We start from the raw sequence: 20,018 nt of genomic DNA on the forward strand, positions 1-20,018 counted from the left end.
GGAAAATTGAGTTTATATGCTTTTCTATAGGGTTGACCAAAAAGGGGGGGGCTGAACTTTTCAAGTTCTTAAAAGGGGCGAGCGATTTTTTTGCATCAGGCCCCCCTAACAAGTGTTTGTGAATGGTCCCTAAAAGCAAATAAAAATTTGAACCAATTGAAATATTTCTTTCAGTTTATAAAGCTAATGAATAATGGTTTCTTTACATAGCAAAATATATTTGATGACCTTTTAGGAGAAAAAGGGTTATTTCAAAGTAAACAAGAGCACCAATGGTGCTGTAGTTCAATTGTTTCAGGATATAGACATGACATTGGAACTACATGTTAACCTTCTTGCAACTCCGAAATACAACAGGGGGTTCAGCGATGGAGCTTTCAGTGTCTGTGGTCCCAAATGGTGGAATGACCTTCCTATAACCATCCGCTCATCGCCCACTGTGTATAGTGCCTTTAAAGCCAGTTTAAAAACCTATTTGTATTAAGTTTTTCATTTCATATGTTTCCCTTTTTCTGCATTGCTGTGGTCAGTATAGTTTGTGTTTTATTTATTTTTCACATGTAAACCATGGACCGGTTGCTAGCATGATGTCTTACCAAGGATGTGATATTGCCTATTATTGCTTATATTTGGATTGATTGCTAATGATGGCTAGTGATCTTTTAATATTGCTTAGATTATTGCTAATAATCAGTGATTGCTAGCATGATTGCTTAAGTATTGCTTATTAAGCAATCTTCTATGGTAAGGGAATGGTAAATAATCGTTTTGAGGTAAAAAAAACCCGGGTAAATTAAAAGACCACAAAAAAGGCAAACTTTAATGAAAATGAAGTCAAAATCGTTTGTAAAACCACTTGATATCTTTCTCATGTGTTTTATTGCATGATTAACAACAGACCACAGAATTTATACATTCCAACTTACTTTGCTCTTTTTTTCAAAGTGGGGTGGAATATGGTGCCGCCACAAGCTGTTCACATTAAGAAATAATGGTGAGTGACCGCGAGTCCTCAGTGTTTATCTCCCGAGCACATTAACCACAAAATCACTTTGAACTGAAACTGCGAAAGGGCTCATTTATTGGTTTCTCTCCTTGTTCATGTGAGTACAGGTGTGCCCAAACTCACACTTTCCTGTGATTTCGGATGTGTACTTTGAGATTACTGCTCTGTGCAAAGCATTTCTGACAATACTCACACTGATAGGGTTTCTCTTTGGTGTGAGTTCGGATGTGTACTTTGAGTTGACAGCTCTGTGCAAAGCATTTCTGACAATACGCTGGCGAAGTTACGTAATAATCGGATTAACTACCATAACAATAGGTGAAAACAATTTTTGAATATACCGCGCTGCACTGATACGTTCACGCGGTACCTCTGCATTGAACCATATCATGCTGATCACTTGCACCTGTAAAATTAGTATCTTTGAAAAGGCCAGTATTGTATTCGGTCTACGATTACAGACATACACAGGTGATGAGTGTAACCTACTTGTAGTGAAGCGCGATATGTTCAAAATTGTTTTCACCTATTGCTATGGAAATTAATCCGATTAATTACGTAACTTCGCCAGCGTATACTCACACTGATAGGATTTCTCTTTGTTGTGAGTTCTGACATGTAGTTTGTGATTACTGCTCTGTGCAAAGCGTTTCTGACAATACTGGCACTGATAGGGTTTCTCTTTCGTGTGAATCTTGATATGATTGGTAAGTTTACAATTCTGTGTAAAGCATTTCTGACAATAGTGGCATCGATAAGGCTTCTCTTTGGTATGATGAGTTCTGATGTGTTCGTTGAGACAGCCTCTATGTGTAAAAGACTTCTGACAATACTCACACTGGAAGGTTTTGACGTGACTTCTGGTGTGTGATTTAAACTGACTCTTGATTGCAAACCACATCTGACATTGCTCACACTGATAGGGTTTCTCTTTGGGGTGAAATCTGGTGATGTGTATCTGGAGAGAAGTCTTGCATGAAAAGCGTGTCTGACAATGTTGACACGTATAAGGTTTCTCTTTTGTGTGAATTTTTCTGATATGTTCTTTCAGTTTACAATTTGTTTGTAAGCACTGCGGACAATGTGGACACTGAAGTTTCTTTTTGTTGTGAGTTTTATCAATGTGTTCCTGGAGATAACTATTATCAGCAAAGTATTTCTGACAATATGTACACTGATATGTTTTCTCTTTGGTGTGAATTATGGTATGTGATTCAAGCTGCTCCTTAGTTTTAAAAACATTTTGACATAGCTCACACTGTTGTCGATGTTCATCTTTGGTATGAGATCTAAGATACGCCTTAGTTGCAAAGTACTTCTGACAGTGCTCACACTGATAGCGTTTCTCTTTAATGTGGGTTCGAATATGTGATTCAAACTGCCCCTTAGTTTTAAAAACCTTTTGACAGAGCTCACACTGATGGCATCGTTGATGTTCATCTTTGGTATGAGATCTAAGATACGCCTTAGTTGCAAAGTACTTCTGACAGTGCTCACACTGATAGCGTTTCTCTTTAATATGGGTTCGAATATGTGATTCAAACTGCCCCTTAGTTTTAAAAACCTTTTGACAGAGCTCACACTGGTGGCGTCGTCGATGTTCATCTTTGGTATGAGATCCAAGATGCTCCTTAGTTGCAAAGTACTTCTGACAGTGCTCACACTGGTAGCGTTTCTCTTTAGTGTGTGATTGAATATGTGTTTTCAGAGTACCCTTTCGTGAAAAGCATTTTTGACACTGCACACATTGATAGGTTTTCTCTTTGGTGTGAGTCCCGATGTGATCTTTGAGCAAGCTCCTTGATGCATAGCATTTCTGACATTTCTTATGTGTACACCGAAATGGCTTCTCTTTGTGCAGTCTGATGTGGTTTTTGATACTATTTATCTCTAAAAAGCATTTCTGACAATACTGGCATTGATAAAGTTTCTCGTTGGCGTGAGTTCGAATGTGTGCCTTAAAACTGTCACGTGTATAGTATTTGTGACAATACCAACATTGATCCATTTTTGATGCATTGTGAATAAAGGTGTGCGATTCAAGTTGAATCTTATCCGCAAAACACATCTGACACTCCTTACACTGAAAGGGTTTCTCTGAATTGTGAGTGCTGGTCATGTGCACCTGGAGATTACCCTTGCTTACAAAACTCTTCTCACAATACTCACATGAATACACGTTGATTACATCTTTTGTGCTTTGTACTTGGAGTTGATAGCTGTGTGAAAAATCCTGTTTCTTATTTGTGTGTATTGCAATGTGTTTTTTAAGAAAATGTCTTTGTGAAAAGGATTTTTGACAATGCTCGCATCTATAGGGATTTATTTTGGTATGTGTTCGGATGTGTTGTGTCAGAGTGCTACTTTGTGTGAAACATTTGTGACAATGCACACATTTATAAAGCATCTCTTTGCTAGTTCTGATGTGTATTTTGCGAGTACTTTGTGTAGCCAATCGACTCTTACCATCACAGTCATGCGCAATTTCCAAGTGTTCTTTCAAATGGCTTTTTCCTACGAAACACTCCTTACAAATCTGACACTGAAAAAATAATCCAGCAACTTGCCCACTTTTGTTTTCACGTTTCTGGTTCCTTTTGGCACAAACTCTTTTTTGATGATGTGGCTCCCTGTTATCATTGTCCACATGTGTTTTCAAGTGTTCATCTAAATGACTTTTCCCCACGAAGCACTCCTCACAGATCTCACACTGAAAGAATAGTCCTGTAACCTTCCCACTGTTGTTTTCATTGTTATGTTTCTGGTTGTTTTTGACACAAGCTCTAGTGTACTTAAGCATGTGTCTTTTTTGATGACGCTGGAGTACATCAAAAGAGGCCAAAGTAATTTTGCATAACTTACATGTAAATGGCCTGAACAGTTCCATTATAGATCGAGCTCAATTCTAGCACAAATTAAGTCTGAAGTCACTGCATGGTTACACCCAATCAACCTGAAATAGATAAGATATATTATGTTATTTTCTTCAAAACGACTTGAAATCATGAAGACCATTTGATTCTCAGGGGGCATGGGAGTGGTCTACAAGGTGATTTTTTTTTCTTCACGGAAATCTAATGGTGTACCCCTAAGCTTGACTCTGTGTATGGTAAAACAACAATTGATATTTAAGGCCTTTTTAAGACTTCCCCAGATCCAGTTTTCACATTTCAATGGTTGCATTAATTGATACTCCTAAAAAGTTGAGCGGCATGTGAATTCGGGTCAGGCGAAAAGAACTTTTTTCTTTCAATTTTGATGTATTCCTTTATACAGTTGGATGGTTTTTTTTGTACTCACTGACGGGAATTTTTTTTAAATTGTGTCACTAGTGGGCATTTTTTTTTTTGCCTCACTAGTACGGAAGTTTTCTCTCATGCTCCCCCTGGAAATCAAATGGTGCATCCCTAATTGTCAGTTTAGCAAGCCATTTCAAAGTAAACAAGAGCACCAATGGTGCTGTAGCTCAGTATAGACCTGTCATTGGAACTACATGTAATTTTGTTATTGGCATCATGATATTGTAGGTGAATAACATCACAACTTATTATTGGTTACTATATTCAACATTATTATTATGGACTGTGCATATTTACCAGTAGAAACAGAAACAATAAATATATAATGAGTATGAGGTAGAGCTATTTGACATACAGCTTTCCTGAAGAAAATTGGACAGTGCTCCGCCGTCTGTGTGACAGCCCATTTTTAAGGAACTGTTGGTAAGGAAAATGTTCATGAAGTATTAAAAAAAAACTAGAAACGTCACGGTTTTCGACGCAAGGCGTCAAATGGGATGCCTCCACCATGGGGCGATTTAAATGTGTACAAATCCATTTGTAGTAATTTGACCTCAGATTACCTCTGGCTCTGGGTGACCCCGGATGACTCCAAAATGACATGCCAAAAATTGGGCTCTAAATGTTGACTGTACCCACTAAGTTTCATGCCCATATGACCAATTTTATCAATTTGACCTTAAATGACCCCTGGGTGACCCCGAAATGACCATTTAAAACTTTGGCTCTAAATGTTGACTGTACCTACATGTACCAAGTTTCATGCCCATATGACCAATTTTATCAATTTGACCTTAGATGACCCTTGGGTGACCCCGAAATGACCATTCAAAATTTTTGCTCTAGAAGTTGACTGTACCTACCAAGTTTCATGCCCATACGACAAATTTTATCTTTTTGACTTTAGATGACCCCTGGGTGACCCCGAAATGACCATCCAAAAATTTGGCTCTAAATGTTGACTGTACCCATCAAATTTCATGCCCATACAACAGTTTTTAGTAATTTGACCTCAAATGACCTTTGACCTTAGTATATGACCTTGAACCCCACCCAAAAAAAAAGGAGCCAGTTTTTGACCATGACCCACCTATCCTGAAAATCTGAAGTCAATCCGCCCATCCATGCCCGAGATACAGCATCCGGACGGAAGGATGGACATTGCAAAAACAGTATGCCTCGCGGTGGAGGCATAAAAAAAGATAATGCATGACATAACTCAAGCCTCCTGTGTACAATGAACTGCTTCATGAGATACAATGAACATCTATAAAAGCTGTGGACTGGGACGAAGACACTTGCCATTAAGCTGTCTGTCCGGATGGTGACAGCTTAAGTAGTGAGTGAGTTACTTTTTCATTGGATTTGCATAGCAACCTGTTTGAATTAGATAAAGTTTGGGTTTGCGAATAGGGTTTAGTTGGCAATATTCACATGTGACTTGGATAGTTTCACTTTGGTTTGAATTCTTTTGTTTATAAAACTTACCCCAGAAACAAAACCTCCCGGCAAAACCTAGAACTTTCTCACATCAATTGGGTCCTTCTCTGGTGTTAATTGAGATTTGTTGATTAAGGTGTACGTGGCCCCTGCGTGTGTAGTATTTCTGGCAATACCCCCACACTGATGCGGCGTTCCCATCGGTATGATTGAGTTCTGAAGTAGCCATTGTGCAAAACATTTCTGACAACTGACAAGGTTAATCTTTAGTGGGAGATCTGACATGTTCTTTCAGCACACTCTTTCGTGTAAAGCATTTCTGACAATACTGGCATTGATAAGGTCGCTCTTTGGTGTGAGTTCTGATATGTACAATGAGTTGGCTCCTTTGTACAAAACTTTTGCCACAATACTCGCACTGAAATGGTTTCTCTTTGGTGTGAGTTCTAACATGTTCTTTCAGCTGACTACTTTGTGTAAAACATTTCTGACATCGATAAGGACGCTCTTTGGTGTGAGTTCTGACATGTGCAATGAGTTGGCCGCTTTGTACAAAACGTTTGCTGCAATACTCGCACTGATATGGCTTATCGTTTGTGTGAATTGTGTGACAGTACTGGCATTGATAAGCTCGATCTTTGGTGTGAATTCGGATATGCATGTTGAGCTGGCCCCTTTTTTTTAGTGTAAAACATTTCGGGCAATATTCACACTGATATGGTTTCAGTTTCTCGTTGGTGTGAACTGATAATGTGTTCTTTAAGGTGGCTATTATGTGCAAAGCGTTTCATACAATACTTACATCGATGAGGTTTAGTGTGAGTTTTGATGTGTACATCAAGGTGGCTCTTCAGTGCAAAGCATTTCTGACAATATTCACACTGATAAGGTTTCAATTTGGTATGAGTTGCCATGTGTTCTTTGAGACTCCAATTTGATGCAAAGCATTTCTTACAATACTCACACTGATTGGTGTGAGTACGAATGTGTATTGTAAGACAGTTCCTTCGCGCAAAGCATTTCTGACAATACTCGCACTGATACTGTTTCTCTTTGGTATCAGGTCTGACGTTGGTGTGGGATTTGACATGTGCCATAAGAGGTACCTTACTTGCAAAGCACATCTGACAGTGCTCACACTTATAGGGTTTCTCTTTGGTGCAAATCATAATGTGCGATTTAAGCTCAGCCTTCGTTGCAAAGAGCATCTCACAATGGTCACACTGATCCACGTGAACTTTAACATGTGTTACAAGGTGAGCTTTAGTTGTAAAGTACATCTGACATTGCTCACACTGATATGGTTTCTCTTCGTTGTGAGTTTTGTTTACGTGTACCTGGAGACTATTCTTAGTTGCAAAACATTTCAGACAATGTTCACATGAATACATGGTGATGTCACCTTTGGTGCACGTTGAGATATCTAATTTGAGTTGAGAACTGGATGAAAAACACTGTTTTGGTTTGGTGTGAATTGCAATATGTTCTCTAAGAACACTGCTTTGTGAAAAATACATCTTACAATGCTCACATTGTAAGAGGTTCACTTTCCTATGTCGGATACGTGTAGTTACGGACATAATCTTGTCATAATAGTAATACTGATACTGATGCAGTTGTTCCTCGTAGACATTCTCATTGTCATGCATTCTTAAGTGCTCTTTCAAATGCCTTTTTCCAACAAAGCACTTCGAACAGACCTCACACTCAAAGAATAGTCTTGTTGTAACACTGTTGTTTTCATTGCTATGTTTCCTGTTCCTCTTGGCACAAGCTCTGATATATTTTAGCATGTGTCTTTTTTGATGATGTTGTAGTACATCAAAAGAAGCCAAGGTAACTTGACAAAACTTACATTTAAAAGGCCTAAAGACCTCCATCTTGTATATTCTCTTAACCTCTGCAAGATTTGAAATCCGTAGTCACTAAAATAAACCTGAAAATGAAAACAGACAAATTTAACAATAAAAACAAATATTCCGTTTAAGTTTTATTTAATTGCAAAGAAAATTGGCAGTTAATTGTGTAAAAAAATTGTTTGAATTTGTGCATTTTGATCTTTAAAATCCATGAAGAAATTCTCCAAGGAAGATAATTTACCCTGAATCTTATTTTGTATCACACAAAGAGCAATTATGCATCTGCAGTGCCCCCCTTTTATATGGGTAGACGCAGTATTGTTGGTTGAAGCAGCCAAAATATCAATTTTCAATATATAAATCAATATTTGAAAAATAACACTAGTTTCGATGTTTTGCAAAAGTTCTTTCTACAAATCATACACTTTGAAAACTTGCTTGATTTATTGTTGTTTTTAAAGGTGGTACTACACACCCTGATAAAATGTTGTGACTAATTTTGCATTTTTCTCAAAAAGTAACTACACACTGGTAACAATTAAAAGTTATGTATATTATAGGGGCAAGGAATCCAATTCCGGGATCCAATTACTTCACTGACATTTCAGTGATTCAAGACAGGTGGTTCATTATACATGTATGTCAAGAAATGAGGTACATTCTATAGCGGTACCCATTTTCTTATCATAAATAACGTACCGCTTGTCTTGAGTCACTGAAATTTCAGTGCAGTAACTGGATTCCTTGCCCCTATAATATACTTAACTTCTGTTAATACCAGTGTGTTATTATTTTTTGAGAAAAATGCAAAATTAGTCACAAATTTATCAAGTGGTGTAGTACCACCTTATTTATGTATGTTTAACCATCCCTGGTTTAACATTTATTTTGGAGGTGCCACATAAATATGTGCCAAAATTGCCTTTCCTCTTTGACTTGTTATAATTGCCCCTCCCTAGTTTGCCAACATATTCTTGCCCATTTTGTTGCCAACAAATTCATTGCCAACAAATTCTTGCTCCATTTTACCCTCCAATAGTCCATAATTAATGCACAGCTCCAAAAACTACTTCAGTTTTGTTATAATAAATCAGTGTTTGGATGATTATACTTGAACCAACTACCGAACTAATGTCAGAATATTTTTTAATTAAAATATTATTCTGTTTTGCCAGATAAAACATGGCTCAATCATATTCCTCATACATGTAGTTTGCATATTACATCTAAAAGATTAGTATTAAGGGTATACGTGGTATTGTTGGTCGAAGCAGCCAAAAAAAAATCAATTTTCATTATCTGAATTCTACAAATCATATACTTTGAAAATTTGCTTGATTTATTGCTGTTTATGATTCATGTACGTTTTACAAAAGTGTTGTTGTTTCAGCCCTCTTTACAACATAAACTCAAGAACCACAAGACCTACAAAAGTATATGTAATATTTGAATTCTTCTACACACTCTTGATGCAATTTTTGCCAAAGCTCACTACCAATTGCAAGATGATCACCAAATCGCAACAATTTAAAATAGTTGCTAACCTTAACAGGGAGACCTCCTCGTGTTCTTGCCTGTTTTGAGATCTACATAGGGACACATAGGTTTTATTGATAGTATGAAACCATGCCCGGAAACCATGATGGTGGTGCACCTGGCCTGATTGGGGAGTTTGGAATTTACTTGGATGTCAAGTCCCTGGGTCATTTACTCTACATCATTGAGTGACAAGCTATTGGTAGTTTAACCAGGGCCGTAGCAAGGTCGAAAAATGTGGGCGGCCGTCACAAATATGGGGCGGCCAAATTACAAATCTATGCCCATATTGAAAGATACAAAGAAAAACACAACAAATTTCTCAAAAATGGGGCAGCCATGGCATCCCCGGCTGCCCCCCTAGCTACGGCCCTGAGTTTAACAATGAGGTTGCCCGATTTCCCTAAGGCAACAAAAAGCCCTCTACCCCACTGTCAATCAATCCCTAGTACCGCGGTAATAGATTCTATTGATTCAGCTTTATGTATACAAGACAATTTAACACCTTCCCTCATAATTGAAAATTTAAAGCTAATCTCGACACAAAATTAAGACGTGAGCGTACCTCAACTTTTCTGTCACAACTTTAACCTCCACCAGGAGACTGCCAACCCAAGTTTGGGATCATTGACCTTTTGGACACTTGACCCCAAAACTTGGGTTGCCAGTCTCCTAATGAAGGTCAAAGTTTGAGGTACATCTTATAATTTTGTGTTGAGATCATAGATTTAAAGAGATCTTTATTATAATTACAAAGACAACAAAGTCTACCAACACATGTTAATATACCAGTTATACCCCCTCCATTTTACTGACTCTCTGATCCGTCAATCCTAATTTCTTAAATATTATGGTTCTAAGTTGTACAATTTAAATCTAAACAAATAATATATACAGTTGTACTATAATTTACTATTTTAAATAAATGAGTGAATGAGATTTTAAAGAGCATGTTAGCTTGAATAGGTCTTTCACAATGTTCACACTGATAAACTTTCACTTTGGCGATGAATCCCACTGTGTTTTGATAGTACTCAATTTTGGGAAAACATAGGTGACAATGCACCCATTGATGGTCAAGTCTCCCATTTTCTGACAGTTCTCAACACTGATAGTTTTTTCACTTTGGTGTGTATATTCTACTCTTTGGTGTGACTTAGGATGTGTGATTTAAGACCCTTAACTGTAAACCACAGCTGACAATACGAACACTGTTGGGGTTGCTCTTTAGCGTGAATTTTCATGTGTGCCTGGAGACCACTCTTAGTTAATAAGTACTTCTGACAATGTTGGCATTGATAAGTACGTTTCACAATCTCGTGAATCCTCCTGATGTGCATGTGTAGATTATACTTAGTTGAAAAACACTTCTGGCAATGTAGACATGGATAAGGTAGCTCTCCGGGGTGAATGTGTGATTCAAGCTGAGCCTTAGTTGCAAATATCATATGACATTGCTCACATTGATTTTCTTTGTTGTGAGATTGGATATGTGCTGCAAGGTGCGCCTTACTTGCAAAGCACATCTGACATTGCCTGCACTGATTCTCTTTGGTGTGAGTTCTGTACATGTGCACCTGGAGACTACCTCTAGATACAAAGCTTTTCTTACAATGCTCACATGGATATATGCGAGCATATAAGGGAGTACGCCTACGGCGAGTTGGAATTTGTACAACAGTTTGTGCACTCTGTGGAAAACACTGTTTCTCTTTAATGTGGATTGCGATGTGTTCTATAAGAACACTGCTTTTCGAAAAATACTTTCCACAATGCTCACATCTAAAGAGGTTCTTTTTCCTATGTGTTTGGATGTGTATGTCAAGATCGCATTTGTTCACAAAGACTTCATTACAGTCACACTGATACACATATTTCAGTTGGTCCTGTTGTTCCTTGCCATTGGCACCATCATGTGTTTTCAAGTGTTCATCCAAATGTCTTTTTCCCACAAAACACTCTTTACAAATCTCACACTGAAAGAATAGTCCTGTAACCTTCCCACTGTTGTTTTCATTATTACGTTTCTGGTTGTTTTTGACACAAGCTCTGATGTACTTTAGCATATGTCTTTTTTGGTGACGTTGTAGTACGTCAAAAGAGGCCACAGTAACGTGACAAAACTTACATGTAAATGGCCTGAACAGTTCCATTGTTAAGTACCGGTAATGATTGCTTTGTGCACAAACACTCACTGGTCACACCAAATCACCCTGCATTGTAAAAGATGAAAACAAACATTACGGCATGTATCGAAAACCACATATCAGTAGCTTTGGGGGAGGGGGGGTCAAAGAAGGCTCCCACTAATAGGTTTTCTTTTTGATGCGAGTTTGGTTGAAAGGAAACATAACCAGTCCTGGTAATTATAGGCCAATCTGCTTGACATCAATTGTTTGCAAACTGTTGGAATCTATTATCAGAGATCAAGTTACGGAGTACCTAAATTATTACCACTTGCTTAGTATGACCAGCATGGCTTAAGATCTGGAAGATCTTGTGCCACCCACCCAGCTCTTAAAGTTATTAAGGGGATGCATTGATGTTGTGTATCTTGACTTCCGTAAAGCTTTTGATAGTGACCACACCATCCCAGCGTCTGCTCAAAAAGGCAATAAAAGCATATATATTGATGGAAAAAAAGTGGATGAAGAGTTTTGTAACAGGCAGGAAGCAAAGAGTTAAAGGAGGATTTCGTGATCCTAGCATCCTCTTTTTATGACATTTTTCAGTAGATATCCACGAAAAAAAGCTTATTTCCAAAATTTCAGTTGATTCCGATTTTGCGTTTGCGAGTTATGCATGATAATGTGTATTACACTGCTCCATATAGACAATGTGTTGTAATTTCGTTCTGGTGCACCAGAACGAAATTCAAATTTGGCGATATTTTTGCTAAACGAATTAATCTGCAAGAAATATTTGGTACATAAACATTATGTAGCCAGAGGTATCCAGTGGTGTAAAAATCTCAACTTTTTTGGGGAAAAGTGGGGGGATGAGGCTGTGGATCACGAAATGCCCCTTTAATGTAAATGGAGGGCACAAGTCAACATCGGCAGATGTACATAGTGGTATTCCTCAAGGAAGTGTGCTGGACCTACTCCTCTTCGTCATCTTTGTAAATGATCTGCCAGATGTAGTGGAAAACTTTGTGAAAATTTGTGCAGATGATACGAAGGTATTCACCCACATTAAAATATGATGATTGGAAGTACATGTAGCTCCAAGAAGACCTGGACAAGCTTAGTGAATGGTATACATGGCAACTCAAATTTTTAAAATGTATACATCAAAGTGCTGATATGCATTATGGTAGCCAGACTGAAAATCACACTAGGCCTATACAATGTCAGAAGAAGGTATCAAACGTGATCTTGAAGTTATAAAGGAAGAAAAGGACCTAAGGACCTTGGTGTAAAATTTGATCCTTCTTTGTCCTTCAATAAACAAGCAGCCATGGTAATGGTACATGTAGGAATCATCCGTCGAACCTTTGATTTCATGGATGGGGCGATTCTGAAGATACGGTACTCTACAAGACATTGGTAAGACCATGCACATCTTGTACGCCAATAGCATCTGGAATCCATTGTACAACAAAGATTGATCAGCATGGCTTCAGATCTGGAAGATCTTGTGTCACCCAGCTCTTGGAGATTTATGAAAATCTGGACAAAGTTATTAAGGGGATGTATTGTTGTGTATCTTGACTTCCGTAAAGCTTTCGATAGTGACCACACCATCCCAGCATCTGCTCAAAAAGGCAATAAAAGCATATATATTGATGGAAAAAAAGTGGATGGAGAGTTTTGTAACAGGCAGCAAGCAAAGAGTTAATGTAAATGGAGGGCACCAGAGTTGTACACATTTTTGATTTCGCATGTATAATGATTTAATGTACAACTCTATGGAGAAGGCAAACCTAACTAATGTGTTGAAGCCATCAAGACCCCAAGCCAATATCTCTCAGAAATGTTGTCCAAGAACATATCTTCAACATACCTGAAGTTGATGGTGGGGCAAATTGTCTGACATTGGTTTTCAGGGGGGTCAAAATGTAAAAAAGTGGTTTTGCATGGGTAATATCTCAGCTAAATGTATTCTAATATGCTCAAAATTGGATAAGAGTAATGTCCTACCAAAGGGCTCTGACTGGCAAAAAAATGGACAATAAAATTATTTTTACTTTTGGAGTTCTGACCCCCCGAAGTTGGTCCTGGTTGGACGAAGTTGCATTTTGAGGGCCTTATATCTTTTAAAGTAAAGGAGTTACAAGTTTTCTGATAGCAGATTTGAATTCTACACCAAAAAGTAGCCTAGGATACATACTTTTCAAAGTTTTAAAGGGTTCCCTTTATACATTTATGGACCTCCAAACGTCGTCTTTGGCGTTGCGACACATTTTTTTACGCTGACCCCCTAAATTTCAAATTGATGCCACAGGAAAAGCGAAATGGAGTATGAAGCTCAAATTTTCAGAATTTTACTTTCTCATCAATATCTACCACCACACAGAAAAAGAAAAAAATTGAAGAGGTGCTGCGGTGCACATCCCTGGAGTTTTTTTTTTATATTTGACAAATAAATTGTCTAGCTTACGCCTTTATTTATGAAATTTTCTTTATTCTTTCTTTCTCTTTTTCTTTCTTCTTACCATTATTATAAATGTAGTATCATTACTTAATATTCCAATATATTTTACTATTATTCCATTTTTCTTTATCTATATTTATCCTCAGTTTTCGCTTTGTATTCAACTTTATTTGATCAATTCTTTTTATTTCCTGAATAAATAACATCAATATAGGTACAGATTTTCCAGTATCATTGTATATTATTCTAGATTTGTAAATAGCAAAACACCCCAAAACAATTAAAATATTAGCTAAATGTTTTTCATTATTTTCAATATCCCACCCACATAAAATGTTTTCCAGGTTTATTTTAAACAAGTTGCAATTTTCCATTTGACAAATAAAGTTAGAAAATTTAATCCAGAATACGTTGTTATTTGAACACATAAAGAAATGTTCCAAATTATCTGTACTATTACAAAAGTAACATGTATCTGATTCCATAAATACAAATTCCTTTTACATGGAATAAGATTGTATAACACATTAAATTGGAATTGCCCCAATCTATTTTCAATTCTGTTTCGAATTTTAAATTGAAATACCTTTTCCCACACTCTTGCATACACACCATGTTTTTCCCAATACTGAATACACACAGGCTTCTCCAGATCAGTATTTAACACATAAATTTCTTTTGTTTCAAGAATGGATACATATGTTTAAATTGCTTATTCCGAAATTCAAAAATAGTGAACGATTTTTCTTTACAGGAGGGCATAGAATTACTCCTGACCTCTTTTTCCAGTTTTCGAATCGCATGAATTAATTTGTGAAATAAGAACATGTTCAGTGGATTTTTGATAACTTGAGATAGTTCATTTAAATTTAAAACCTATTATTTATAACAATGTCTTTCATGCGTATTACACCTGCATCAATCCATTCCTTAAAGAAAAGAACTCTATTTTTATGTCTTATATTTGTATTGCCCCATAATACAGTATTATTGTTTACAGAAATGTTTTTCCTTTGTCTGTTTTGCAGTGTATACCAAGCTTTTAAAACCTCTTTATAGAACAGAGGCATTTTGTCATACACGATTTCTTTTATGTCTTTCGCATTACAATTAAACTCGAGTATTAAAGACAAGCCACCAAGCTGTTTGAACCAATGTTGTGATATTTTCTTCCATATAGCGTTATTGTTATTTCCATCTAAAATTCTAGCAATCCATTTTATTTTTAAAGCAGCTATTTGATGCTCTAAGTTTATCATCTTCAAACCACCATATTCCATATAACCTGTTATTGTTTTTCTTTTAACCTTTTCTTTTCTGAACCCCAAAGGAAATTAAAATTTGTTTGTTTACGTTCTTAACAACATACTCTGGTACATTTAGATTACTGGCATTATAAAGTATTTGTGAGATACCCAACGTTTTGATAATCGTTATTTTACCATAATATGTTAGTTTTCTCGCTTTCCAGCTAATTAAGGTTTTTTGCAATTTGGTCAATTTCGGTTTCCAGTTAAGGTCCTCAGTAATCTTCTTATCCTTCCCAAAATATAAACCAAGACATTTCACTGGACCTTCGGTCCATTTAAAATCTGGAATTAAATTCGAGGGTTTATTTATTCCCAGCCACATCCCTGGAGTTGACACGGAATGGGTCAGTTGCATCATACAATACATATACTGGTTTTGTTTTTTAGAGAGGCTTTTATTGGGATGATAAGCGTGTGCATTGTGTGTAGCACACAAAATTTTGTATTTTGCACTATTTTACGCCCATGATCGGGATGAAAAGGGCTTTATTGGGACAATGTGATTTTTATATGTTATACTGTTTTGGCCCATGATCGGGCTGAATTTTGGCGAAAAAGGGGCTTCTTGCCCCTTTTCTTTTCCTTTGCCCTCCAGATTTCCTCTTTCATTTTTTTGTCAGAGGGGCACTTTTTTTCAATTTTTGTCAGGGGGGCACTCTCTACCCCCCTTGCCACCCCACTGGCTACGGCCTACGCTACTGATTTGGCTTAAAGGAGTATTTCGTGATCCTAGCATCCTCTATTTATGTCATTTTTCATTAGATATCCACGAAAAAACCTATTCCCAAAATTTCAGTTGATTCCGATTTTATTCATGAGTTATACATGATTATTTGTATTACACTGCTCCATAGACAATGTGTTGTAATTTCGTTCTGGTGCACCAGAACGAAATTCAAATTTCACGATATCTTTGCTAAACGAATTAATCTGCAAGAAATATTTTGTACATAAACATTATGTAGCCAGAAGTTTCCAGTGATATAAAAATCTCAAGTGGGGGGATGAGGCTGTGGATCACGAAATGCCCCTTTAAAAGCTTTTGTATAAATATATACCTACCTATATTATGTCACTGTCTTCTGACTGTGATCCGCAAATTAGAGAAATGCAGGGAGTATTATGTAGTCAACATCAAGTCAAGTATTTTCACTTTCAGGTACTTTTTGTCACAAAATGCCGTGAAGAAATTCTGCATCCGGGACTCGTCGGCCGACAAGCTCGCCCTAAGCATGCGCAAAGCAATTTTACATTACGTACAGCTCGTCTGTATTCGGTTTTCGGGAATTTGGCTGTGGAAAAATACTGGAAAACGTTAAAATTCAAGCGTTAAAGCATGTTAAAAGATAGAAGACGGTTCCAGTAAGATTGCGTGGCAAGTTGCTTATTCTAAGCTGACACCAGAATTGTTTATAAGGAATTAAACGTATCAAAATATTGGATGGAATTTCTATACAAATGAAAACATGCATGCGTGATTAGGAAAGGATCAGAATTCGGCAGCATTACAGGCTTTTGCAAGACCTTTCGGGCGATCTTTTCCTTTAGACCACCCTCGCTATATAGGGACTAAATTATTACTTTTGCATCAAGGTTTACTTTTGCATCAAGGTTAAACAGTTGCCAAACACTTTGAAGTCAAGGTTTAATGTATTGGAAGGAGGGCAGGGCTTCGATTAATGAGGGAAATTATGGGGTAAAAAACAAGGTTAAAACAACTTTTTGAAAACAAGTGAAAACAGCTATTCTGCAAAGAAGTTTTTGTCTCGAAAAACAATTTAAAAATTATCGGAAAAACAAAAACATACCTTCATACAATCAGCATCACTTCCGTCACATAAAAAGATGATCAGATGAGTGAAAAGTGGCAAAGAATGTGCAAAATGAGGGATTTTTTTAAAGAAAAATACATCATGTTTTTCGAGAAATTCGCCATCTTGAATAAATGCAAAATTGCGTCATGCAGTAAAATACTGTCAAACGCGCTTGAAATGCTTGATACGCGAGCGTAAATCACCGTCAAAACGAAAGCGTACATCAAGCGCTACGTTACTGCGAAGTTTTGGAGTTTGCATCACCGGTTTTGTATTCAGCTCTTTTACGTCAAAAATTGTGATAAAAACATGGATTTTGGAACAAAATAAAGCTTGTTCGACGAAATAAAAGGTATGTTTGTATAGCTAAGAACATGTTTAACCTTGTCGCGAAAGTTTAATTTGGTAAATTTGTAATTTTAACCTTATATAACTCGGGTGGTCTAAAAGAAAAGATCGCCACCTTTCGAGCTTTCATGTTTCGCATTGTGTTAAAAAACAGGTCACCCTAGCTCAGACACGAGCCAATCCTGTCTAAAAGTGGGTTTTCTCATGTTTCTTATTTCTAAAGATCGGTTGCGCATTCATGAGTCTGTGATGAGATGCTCATTTGCATTTCTAGTATTATAATAGGTATGCTAGGACGGTGAATTCAAATTTGCCATCAAACTGCATCATTTTATATATCAAATTAAAGCCCTTGAGTAAACAAAGCCAAAACTGAAAACCTTTTTTTCATAGCACTTTCCGTAGCAGAGTTACATCTTGTCAAAGATTGACTTGAATCATCAAAAAGATTCAGCTAGCAAAATTCCCCAAAACGGCATTTCGGGGGTGTTTCTAGATCTTAGTCTCGTCATGATAGCAGCTTTGGAACTGCTATCAAAATCCCTCTAAAATTCCATACTTATGTGCGATTGTCTTATCACTATAAAAAATCATATATTTGGGTCAAGTCAAGTATAGAAAACATATTTATGTAGGTTTCCTTCTTCGGCCAGTTGTTTTAAATTTCCTATGTAAATATGCATTGACATTGTCGGCGAATTTGGCTGACTAGCAAATGTGTTAACTAAGGTTTGCCTGGGATACCTATATTATATATGTAAAATTTCTGTTGTGACAAACACGCATCTATACTTGCTTCAATTCTCTCTCACTTCACTGGATGTAGTCTGAGGTGCTCTGACAATAACACTCCGATCGCCATGTAATCTTCGTTTTTAACGGTTTACTTTAGGCCAATGGGACAACGGAATCGCTATACGTGAACGAGCTAAAGCTGGACATGGTGCATGATGGCCATGCGTTTTGAGTTGGGCCGGTAATGCGTTACATGTTTTCGCGAGATGAAAAGTGCATGTTTTTTCGTTTAGATATGAATATCTTTCACATATTAGGCCAAATAAAAAAATAAACATGTTTCACGTCCCCTCCCGCTTCCTTTTTTGAGGTTTTCTCAAATAAATTTTTATTTTTTGAAATTCAGTTATAACTTTTCAAAAAATATGTCTAGGAAGTTGGGATGCTTTCTATAGCCTTGTTAAGATACAAGAAACATTTTAGGAAGGTTTTGTGATCATTAGAGGGGTGTTACTCTCAGAACAACAAATAAAAAGGGCCTCCTCCTTTTTCCAGGCATTATTGTATGTACGGATTATGCGTTAAAACAGCTCTAAGTATGGGTATTTACACCAATTTTGCGATAAAAATAGAAAATAAAAAGCCCCTCTTCCTCCTTTTTTTCGAAAACCCGGACGTGAAACATGTTTTATTTTTTACTTAGCCTTATAGCCAACATATATAAAAGTATACATTTTCTGGCTGCAAATGAACCAAGGAATCCAAAAATGCACTTTAAATTGACACAGGGTGTAACACTAAGGAGTTATGAAACTGAAAATACCAAATATTTTAGGGGAAAATGTAAAATTTGACAAATTTAAAAAAAAGTTAGCTTCACCCCACATATTTAAAAGTTCCATATTTGAATTCCTCTCAGTCAGAGCTTTAAATACATATATAACATCATAGGGTTCAATAATATTAAAATGATTTTATGCCAGCCTCTTTCAAGGCATATTTTCCCATTGACTTCAATGTATTCCCGAGCGGAAAATAAAATATGCAAAATTGCTTCTCAAAGCAAATTAAATTACCTGGAATATGATTGTATGGTGTTATAGTATGCAGTTTAAAGTGAATTGTAAAAATGTGAAAAAAAAGAAATGGACCTCTTGCATCATATGACCCCTGGGGGTCACTTTTATTAAATTTGCTCCTCCTGATCCTCCTCCTCCTGATCCTCCTCCACCCCGCACATTATGCTAATTAGATGCAAATTATTCAAATGTTAATAACTTTTTACAACTTTTTTAAGGTTTCCTGTATTGGTCTCATCACAAGCTTTAATTTGACACCAAATTTAACTACATAGGCTGCTTATTAACTGAGAAAATTAAAAGGATGAACCCTAAAATGTCGCGCGCATGTAACATCTCCACCTATTTACTGGCCCAATTCAAAACGCATGGCCGCATAGAAATGATAGCCATCGAGGTCGCATCACTGAAGTCATGAAAAGATTATGTGTTTGTATTGTTCTCAGAAAAAAAACAGGTTTTCTACCTATGGCGCTCTAGCTGAAATACAGTAAGATCATGTAAGATAGTTAGGGACCGTTCACAAACACTTGTTAGGGGGGGGCCTGATGCAAAAAGGGGGCCCTGAAAATTTTTGACCCTCTAAGGGGGGCCCTGAAAAAAAATATGACCACAAATTTTCCTGGAAAGATTGAGTTTATATGCTAAAATTCTATGGGGTTGACCCATAATTTTCATGTCAAAAGGGGGGCCCTGAAATTTCCGAGGTCTGTAAAGGGGGGGGGGCCGAAATTTGTTCGCAATAAGTGTTTGTGAACGGTCCGTTAGTAAAATGTAAACTTGTATTTTAGATAGAGTATACATTACAAACACGTAATCATGACATGACTTCAGGGACGCGACCTCGATGCCCATCATTTTTATTCACCATGTCCATTGAAGTGAGAGAGAATTGAATAGATGCGTGTTCATCACAACAGAAATTAACACAATAGAAATTAGCATCTCATGAATTGAATGCGCAACCAATCTTTAGAAATAAGAAAACCCACTTTT

The 20,018-nt window shown here is 36.9% G+C and overlaps 1 protein-coding gene across 4 annotated transcripts; it reads right to left on the reverse strand.

Annotated features, from left to right (window-relative positions):
* Nucleotides 1–1,276: 1,276 nt before the first annotated feature.
* Nucleotides 1,277–16,209, reverse strand: LOC140138692 (uncharacterized). 4 transcript variants are annotated; one of them, XM_072160442.1, is made up of 4 exons: nucleotides 16,109–16,208; nucleotides 11,269–11,353; nucleotides 7,601–7,681; nucleotides 1,277–3,959 (listed from the first exon to the last, which is right to left on the reverse strand). In XM_072160442.1, exon 4 carries the CDS (start codon nucleotides 3,891–3,893, stop codon nucleotides 1,557–1,559), a length of 2,337 nt encoding a protein of 778 aa, XP_072016543.1. In that variant the 5' UTR covers nucleotides 3,894–3,959; nucleotides 7,601–7,681; nucleotides 11,269–11,353; nucleotides 16,109–16,208; the 3' UTR covers nucleotides 1,277–1,556. The 4 variants fall into 4 exon arrangements, 3 of the variants coding, with proteins under 3 accessions (XP_072016543.1, XP_072016542.1, XP_072016544.1); XM_072160441.1 differs by having other exon boundaries at nucleotides 5,794–7,681; XR_011857045.1 differs by having other exon boundaries at nucleotides 2,885–3,959; nucleotides 5,794–7,681; nucleotides 16,109–16,209.
* Between the last annotated feature and the right edge of the window lie 3,809 nt (nucleotides 16,210–20,018).

Source organism: Amphiura filiformis, chromosome 18 (genome assembly GCF_039555335.1).
Source record: "Amphiura filiformis chromosome 18, Afil_fr2py, whole genome shotgun sequence".
Classification (NCBI taxonomy): Eukaryota; Metazoa; Echinodermata; class Ophiuroidea; order Amphilepidida; family Amphiuridae; genus Amphiura; species Amphiura filiformis.

Bases quoted from the DNA above. Each gene is read 5' to 3' on its own strand.
- LOC140138692 (XM_072160442.1), bottom strand. From the start codon at position 3,893: ATGGAACTGTTCAGGCCATTTACATGTAAGTTATGCAAAATTACTTTG.